We start from the raw sequence: 9276 nt of genomic DNA on the forward strand, positions 1-9276 counted from the left end.
TGTATATTTCTCATCACAGGCTTCTATTTTTATTTTTTAATTGTTTTATTGCTTAAAGTCCAATGGTATTTATTTTTATTTTTTTAATTGTTTTATTGTCATCACAGGCTTCTGTATATAAAAAGGGGCAAGTTTTAAGCAAACCTCCCTTCCCTATTTTTCTCTCCCCTTTTCTGTTCCATTTCTTGCAGCTGTTTACCTTTTCACTATGACTCGTTCTTTCTACTTTTATTACTCCTGCCTCACCCGTTCTTACAATTTTAATGCTTTTTTAGAACTTTGTTTCCTTGTCACCTGCTTTTCCTATTTTTGTCTTTCTACTTGGCTTTCTCCTCCACTTGTTGCCACCTCTCCTTGCCCTCAAGGTACAGGGCAGGATTGGATAGGGAGGAGCCGAGCTGGGATAGGGGCGGAGCCACCTGTTCACCACTTGGGTATTCAGAACCTGACGCAGAAGGATCTGGCTGTTTAAGCATAGCTGGGGCTAAAGTCCCTATGGCATTCCTGCTGGAGGCTAGAATTCTGACAGACAATCTGGACTTGGTGAGATTAGTAGCTGTGGGGAAGCTCTCTTCTTTTTTGCTCCCCCTTTCTTCCTCCTTGTTCTGTATTTTTCACTCAAGTATCTCTCTCCATATTGTTTCTTTTTTCTATTTCTCTTTTGCTTAGTATTCTGTTTTCCTCTGTCTGTCTAGCTGTCACTCAACTCTATTTAGCATTTGTTTGCCTTTCTTTTTACCCATTTTCCCCATATATCTGTCCTGTCTCACAATTTAACTTTTCCTACCTCTTCTCCATTTTATTCTTCCCTTTATTAATTTTCTCATTTAACTCTGTGTTTGTTTGTTTGTTTCCACTCAGCCACTTTCTACCTCTCTATTATCTTACTGTTTTCCAGAGTGTAGCAGTAAGGGAGGAAGAAAGAAGCCGCCCTGCCTTTCCATGGTTCTAGTCAGACTTTCTGCTCATTCTCAGATTTATAGTGTGTTTTGATTAGGTACTGAAAAAGAGTTTGTGCTCTGCACAGATAGTTAATAAACAGTGAAACTGGAATAAGGTTGAACATTAAATGTAAAAGGCTTCGTTTTATTCTTATTTTCTCATTTTGTTTAGGTTTATTCTGCAATACAGTGGATACAATTTGTTATGGCTACTCTGAGGTACGTTTACATAATCTCATGTGATATGACTATTTAAACTAGTATAAGAAAAACTTGAGCCCTAACCGGTTTGGGTCAGTGGATAGAGCGTCGGCCTGCGGACTGAAGGGTCCCAGGTTCGATTCCGGTCAGGGGCATGTACCTTGGTTGTGGGCACAACCCCGGTGGGGAGTGTGCAGGAGGCAGCTGATCGATGTATATCTCTCATCGATGTTTCTAACTCTCTATCCCTCTCCCTTCCTCTCTGTAAAAAATCAATAAAATATATTTAAAAAAGAAAAAGAAAAACTTGAGAATTCTGAAAGTTTCTACATTTTCCACCCTGGGGATTTGCTTTTATTCTTTAGTTAGAGAGAAGTGTTGTTCTTTACCAAGTTGATATTTTCAGATTAATAAAATGTACCAATATCAACAACAATAAGACCAAAAAATACAGATTGAGGGCTAACTTCTGAAAATCAAAGGACAACTTGATCAATAGGATTTACTTAAAAAAATCAATAGTTTTGGTAGTACATATACTAAAAACTGGAATGAAATAGAGAAGATTGATGTGGGCCTTGCACAAGGATGACACCCAAATTCATGAAGCAGTCTATATATTTTTTTAAATATGTGCAGGTAATTTTACATCAATTATATGTCAATAAAGCTGTAAAAATCAATAGCGAACATGAAGGAACCCCAATTGTCCTGTTTTATTGATCTTTTATCTATGTTAGTATTATAGGTTCAAGTTCACTTATTGCTTATGCTGTATTCCAGAATATACAGAAATCTCCAGAGGTGAGCAATCTCTTTTTGTGTTGGATTTGAAATTTTAGTGACTTAGCTTTTGATATAATTAAGAGAGGTGTCACCTATAAATGATGGAATAATTCTATGAATCACTTATAAATTTGTCATGATCCGTTGAGATATTTTAGACAGTGTCAATAGGTCTCCCTTTTCTTCTAGGTAATTATTTTAATTATAACTTTGAACACAGAGATTGACTACTAAATATGGATTTTTTTGGTATGTATTATTAAGGTTAAGGAAACAGTGTAGTTTGGAACCTAGGTTCACTCTAAGTTTGGTAGGGTCCTGCTTAGAGGTGAGTTTTCTGATGTTAATATGTTGGTTAAGTTGCTAGAGGGGCTAGGAAATAGTTCAAAGACTTTGCTATACAAAATGTACTATTTTTGCTGTTCTGGCCTTCTATACAATTACAATTTAATGGTGAAAACAGCAAAAATACATCCTATGTAAAACTATTCATACCAAAAAGTTCAAGGCAAGAACCTTCCTTTTATTGAGGTATAGTTGACAAATATTGTATGTATTTAAGGTGTAATGAAACAAAAAACCTTCCTGATTCAGAGAGGACTAAGAAGAGTGATGAATTTTCTAGCTCAGAAAAGATTTTATGAGAAATGTAACAACTATTTCTTTAATGAGGCCAAATGGCACAAAACTAGGCAAAATGTAGTTTAGAACATATATGGGAGAACATATATGTGGAAAATGTCATTGGGTTTTGTTGGGCCCACTTTAATAACAAAAATAGTTCTGTATGTGGAACACTTACTGTGTTCCAACTATGCTGAGTGCCTTCTGGTCCTCATTACTCTTCTGTGAGAAGGATGGTGTAGCCCTATTTCACAGATGAGAAAATTGAGACCTTTAATTTCTCTGGCTTCAATTCTGACACCTTTCACATAACCAGAACCTAAAAGACCTTAGCAATCACTAGTTCAGTGGTTCCCACATACTCTGTTTTCTTGGCCTAGGAAAAATTCTAATTTTTCCAGGTTAAACATATAAGCCATACTTGGCTGTTTTCCTTTATTTCTTCCAGCAAAAACACATGGAAGGCATATCTAAAAAAGATAAAGTAGTCTATTAAATTAAAAATAATTATAGTGCCCTATCCGGTTTGGCTCAGTGGATAGAGCATCGGCCTGCGGACCAAAGGGTTCCAGGTTTGATTTTGGTCAGGGGCACGTACCTTGGTTGCAGGCTCCTCCCCTGCCCAGGCCCTGGTTGGGGAATGTGCAGAAGGCAAACAATCAATGATGTTTCTCTCTGTCTTTCCCTCTGTCTTCCACTCTCTCTAAAAGATTAATGGAAAAATATCCTTGGTGAGGATTAACAATAACAGCAAAATAATTATAGTAAATTGGAAAAATCCATGGGAAATCTAGAGGGGACAAGCTGATTAGACAGTGACTCAGAGACAACCTGAAACAGGAAGAAAGTGTCCCAGGCCAGCCAATGTTAAAAAAATACTCAGGGCAGATATAGTTCACTGCATGGCGTGTGACTTAATTTCCTCATAAAGATCACATTTGATACTTTGGATATTCTTTATTTTACTTGAATAGAAATATTGGGAAGCAGAGTTTTAGAAGAGTATTCGTATGAGTTGTTTTAGGTCTTTCACCTCAGCACGATAGACCTGGACCCAGACCGCTAGGGGAAGTCACACAGTGCTTTACCCCTACCCTATCCTCATTCTGCTTTTGCAGATGTGTGTGTGTTTGTGTATGCTTTAGAAAAGAGTCTTTGATTTTATATTTAGGATCTTGTCTTATGCCTTTTAAAAATATTTATCTTTATTGTTGAAAGTATTACAGATGTCCCCCTTTTCCCCCCCATTGACCCCTTCCCTCACCGCCACATGCCTTATGCCTTTTCTTCGTGTTTTCCTTATCAAGCACTGTGTTGATTATATTTCCCTAATACTGTACAATTTCTTTGTATTACCTTCAACATAGTATTTTACTAATAGGAGGGGTGAAATCTTTCTTGATCTCAATAATAGGTACTCAGTTAATTTTTGTTTAATTGATTGATTTTATCTCCTATTACTAGAACTAATGGTTTTCCAACCACGAGTGAAAATATGTAAACCCCTTCCTTTTCCCTGACAAAAACTTTAAGTATGCTTTAGTGGCTAACAGGTCCCTATATATAAGGTTATTTCTTGAATCAATGACCATAATTATGTTCTTGTTTATAAAAGCCACTTGGCTGCCTCTCTCCTCCAGAGTTTATTTTATATTGTTTTAATTTTTACCCATTAACAGTTATAAACTTGTGGTAGGTCATAGGCCACTTTCATCTATGAATGCGCTATCTGCCTGTACTTTTAGCAGGCTTACCCACAGTGTATGCTATATGCGGTGAAAATAATACTATCTGATGTTTATTAAATACAGTTTAAAATGTTATTAATTCACTTGTTTTTGTTCAAGGCAACTTAACCATTTACCCCTATTAGCAAGTACTAGCATCTTAACTTTCTTCTCATTTGGAAGATAGGCATGAGAAAATTTCCTTTGTATAGGTGAGATTAGTTTATTGTTGTTTTGTTTTTTTAAATATATTTTATTGATTTTTTACAGAGAGGAAGGGAGAGGGCTAGAGAGTTAGAAACATCCATGAGAGAGAAACATCCATCAGCTGCCTCCTGCACACCCCCTACTGGGGATGTGTCCGCAACCAAGGTACATGCCCTTGACTGGAATCGAACCTGGGACTCTTCAGTCCACAGGCCGACGCTCTAGCCACTGAGCCAAACTGGTCAGGGCTATTGTTGTTTTTTAATCCTCACCCAAGGATATTTTCCCATTAATCTTTTAGAGAGAGTGGAAGAGAGAAGGAAAGACAACTTAGTTTTGATTGTTTTTGCATTTGACATAGATATTTTTTGTATGTATTGTTTTGTGATTTGCTTTTTCTCCTTAATATTATTTGTGCCACTTATCCATGTTGTTTTATATATCTCTGGTTCATTTCATTTTCATTAATGTTTAGCATTCTATATTATGAATCTACTACAATTTATCAACCTGTGCTGCTATTAACAGTCTTGTACGTGTCTTCAGGTGCACACATGCAAAAATTTCTCTAATGTCTTTTTCTAATAACAGAATTGTTATAGAATATGCATATATAGAATAGGACCTAGATCATGCTAAACTTTTCCAAATGGTTGTATGTAATTTTTTTTCCTCATTATGCTTTTAATTTTCATTTCCTTGATTATTGGTGTGGTCAGGTATATTTTCATGTGTTTATGGCCATTTGGATTTCCTCTCTTCTTAAGTACCTGTTCAAATCTTTTGTCCATTTTTTTCGGTTGGGTTTCCTTATTGCTTTGTAAGTTCTTTGTTTGTTTTTAATATTGTTTGGATATTGGTCCTTTGTCAGTTATATGTGTTGCAAATATCTTCTCCCACTTTGTGGCATGTCTTTATACTTCATGGTGTATTTTAACACATGCTTTTTTTTTTTCATTTTAATGGGGTCAAATTTTCCAATTACTTCATTTTGAGCTTTTTTTTTAAAATGTATTTTATTGATTTTTTACAGAGAGGAAGGGAGAGAGATAGAGAGCTAGAAACATCGATCAGCTGCCTCCTGCACATCTCCTACTGGGGATGTGCCCGCAACCCAGGTACATGCCCTTGATTGGAATCGAACCCGGGACCTTTCAGTCTGCAGGCCGACACTCCATCCACTGAGCCAAACCGGTTTCGGCAACTTTTTGTGTTTTGGTTAGGAAAACTCTCCATAACCAGAAGTCGAAAACAATTTGATCTTTTAAACTAGTTGAAACTGATTTTTGAGTGTGAGATAAAAACCATGGGACCCTTTGGTCTACAGGCTGATGCTCTATCCACTTTTATTCAATAGATACCTGATTTTACTTTTATCCAATAGATATCCAATTGTTATAGTATATTTTGAGAAGACTATCTTTTTTTTCCATTGATCTAAAAAGCCACCTCTACCATATGTCAAAAGTCTGTATACATGCTTGGGGTTGTTTGGGGCTCTCTATTCTGTTTCATTGGTCTGTTTGTTCATCCCTGTGCTTAGGACCACAGTATCTGTGCTCTAGCTTTACATTAAGTTTTGATATGTGTAGGACAAGTCCTTCTCCTTTTTCTTTGAGTGTCTTGCTTGTTTTTCTTCAAGAGTTTACCTTGATATTTTGTAACTGTCAGTTAGATTTAGAGCCAGCTTGTTAAATTTCACAAGAAAATATGTTGAGATGTAATTGAGATTGCATTTAACCTATATATCAATTTAGGAAGAACTGACATTTCTATAACACTGGGTCTTATAATCCATGAGCATGGTATATTTTTTCACTATAGATCTTCCTTTGGTATCTCTCAATAAATATTTTATAGTTTTCTCTATAGGAGGACCAAAACTGTTTTTAGAAAAGTGGGAGTAGGGAGATAAAAAAGAGAGGAGGATACTAGAAAGTGAGAAAGGCAGACTTCACCAATGTGGTTAGAAATTCATAGTCAACATATACAATTTATTCTGATATTTTCATTGATATGGAAACTTATAAGATAAACTAGAGGCCCGGTGCACGGATTTGTGATTCTATGTTTACTTTGATTCTATGTTTGAGGAAGGAGTGTCTATGAGGAACAAGGGCCAATGCTAATCCATAAGTACTCTGATTCCGGGACAGTTAGGATAGTTGTGATAACAGATTCCCTCCTACCTGGTGTATTCCTTTACATTCCTCACAGTCAACCAGTGGGACAGGCTCCAGAAAAACAATGCCCAGTTTCTACTAAAAAGGTGAAACATAAAAATAATTCCTTGTTAGCATCATTTATGAAATGAGGCTTTTGTTGCTTTGACAGATGAGGCCACTCTTTTATCTGAGCTTCTCTGACCTCCTCCTGGGGATATGCTGGCTCATTGAAGCACTTCTCTATGGAACTTCAGCAGCCAATAAGGACATTGTCTGCTATAACCTGCAAGCAGTAGGACAGGTGAGTACTGCTAGATTGTGACTGTACATTACAAGAAAGGCACACTCAGATAAATAGGAAGCAAAAAAATAATACAGTCTGGGAAGTGGGACCCTTTTGTTTATTGTCACACTTTGACACAATAGCTTTTATTGTTTTTCATAGTAAAAAAAATTACTTGTTTATTATAGAAAATTTGAAAAATCCAGATAGTCCGGCTGGAGTGGCTCAGTTGGTTGAGCGTCATCCCGTGCACTGAGAATTTGCCGGTTCTATTCCCACTCAGGGCACATCCCTGGGTTGTGGCTTTGATCCCCAGCTGGGGAGCCTATGGAAGATAACTGATCCATGTTTCTCTCTCTTTCTCACTCTCTCACTCTCTCTCTCCATCCCTCTTTCTCTTCCCACCCTCCCTCCCCACCTTCCTGTCTCTAAGCATGTCCTCCAGTTAGGATTAAAAAAATAATATTTTTAAAAGAAATTGCACAACTTTAAAAAAATGTATTTTTATTGATTTCAGAGAGGAAGGGAGAGGGAGAGAGAGATAGAAACATCAATGATGAGAGAGAATCATTGATTGGCTGCCTCCTGCACGCCCCCTACTGGGGATCGAGCCCGCATCCAGGGCATGTGCCCTTGACCAGAATTGTAGGCTGACACTCTCTCTGCTGAGCCAAAATGGCTAGGGCGTGAGAGAGAATTATTGATTGGCTGCCTCCTGCATGCCCCTGATCAGGAATCAAACCGTGACCTCCTGGTTCATGGGTGGAAGCTCAGCCACTAAGTCATACCAGTCAGGCATGGGCTCCATGCTGTAAATATCTGTGTGTAACTTTTGTGTGCATATAAGTTTTTAAATCGTTTAGGGGGAAAGGCATGATTTCTGGATTCTATGGTAAACTTCTGTTTAGGTTTGTAAAAAACTGCCGAACTATCTTCCAAAATGCCTGTAGTCATGCTTCTTATAATGGTGTTTGGGCAACAAAGGACTGCATATATGACGTTGTTCCCTACGATTATAATGGAGCTGAAATATTCCTATTGCTTAGTGACATCGTAGTTCATGATTTCAAAGGATTTTTCAAGGAATAGGAGGTTGTTGAGATCAGCAAGGCTATGGCCGAGATGGCTAACAACTTTAACCTGGGTGTGGATGAGGATGACATTGAGGAGCTCCTGGAGGTGGCTTCTAAGGAATTGACTAATGAGTTGTTGGAACTGGAACAGGAACGCATAGCTGAAGGAGAGTCAAGAGAAAAGTAACTGTAAGAGAAAGAAAAGAAGACTCCTCCCAAGAAAATTCACATGAAGGGGTTAGCAGAAGCTTTTGCAGACCTCAACAAGCTCCTTAAGAGTTTGAAAACATAGACCTCAACACTGAAAGGTTTTTATTAATACCGAGGAATATTCATGGTACATTATCTGTTTACAAGCAAATCTATAATGAAAAAAAGAAACCTAGCAAACCACCATGGATGTATATATGAAAAGAATGACACCTCCTCAAGAAGAGCCTCAGACAGCTCCTTTAGTGTTCCAGAAGAAGGCATTGTTGTCCTGGGAGAGGACAGCTTCATGAATGGCCCTGAAGACCTTCAGTGGGACAAGATGTGGAGGTGGAAGGCAGTGATGTTGATGATCCTGACCCTGTGTAGGCCTAGGCTAATGTATTTATTTGTGTCTTAAATGTTTAAAACATTAAAAAATAAAACCATTAACAATAGGAAACACTTTATAGAATGAGAATATAAAGAAAGAAAAGGGTTTGTACAGCTTTACAATGTGTTTGTTTTAAGCTGTTATTACAAAGAGTCAAAAAGTTAAGAAAAATTTTGAAGTTTATAAAGTAAAATGTACAGTAAGCTAAGTTTAGTTTATTGAAGAAAGAAAATATTTTTTATAAATTTAGTGTAACGTAAGTGGTAAAGTATTTATAAAGTAGTGTACAGTAATGTCATAGTCCTCCACATTCATTCACCACTCACTCACTGACTCATCCAGAGCAACTTCCAGTCCTGCAAGCTCCATTCATGATAAATGGCCTATGCAGGTACACCGTTTTTAAAATCTTCTATATTTTTACTGCATCTTTTTAATGTTTAGATACACAAATACTTATCATTGTGTTATAGTTGCCTGCACGATTCAGTACAGTCACATGCTGTACACATTTGCAGCTTAGGGGTAATAGCTATACCATATAGCCTAGGTGTGTAGGAGGCTAGACCAGTGGTCAGCAAACTCATTAGTCAACAGAGCCAAATATCAATAGTGCAGCGATTGAGATTTCTTTTGAGAGCCAAATTTTTTAAACTTAAACTATATAGGTAGGTACATTGTTATTA

The 9276-nt window shown here is 37.2% G+C and overlaps 1 protein-coding gene across 1 annotated transcript in view; it reads left to right on the plus strand.

The window, feature by feature from the left end:
- Positions 1-447: 447 nt before the first annotated feature.
- TMEM116 (transmembrane protein 116) overlaps positions 448-9276 on the plus strand; it is a 34850-nt gene continuing 26021 nt past the window's right edge. The window contains exons 1-4 of the mRNA XM_005876226.2: positions 448-543; positions 1114-1160; positions 1883-1946; positions 6821-6952. Of these exons, the coding sequence (XP_005876288.1) occupies positions 496-543; positions 1114-1160; positions 1883-1946; positions 6821-6952 (291 nt within the window). The 5' untranslated portion in view covers positions 448-495. The remainder of the gene's footprint in view (positions 544-1113; positions 1161-1882; positions 1947-6820; positions 6953-9276) is intronic.

Source organism: Myotis brandtii, unplaced genomic scaffold, assembly GCF_000412655.1.
Source record: "Myotis brandtii unplaced genomic scaffold, ASM41265v1 scaffold482, whole genome shotgun sequence".
NCBI classification, from domain to species: Eukaryota; Metazoa; Chordata; class Mammalia; order Chiroptera; family Vespertilionidae; genus Myotis; species Myotis brandtii.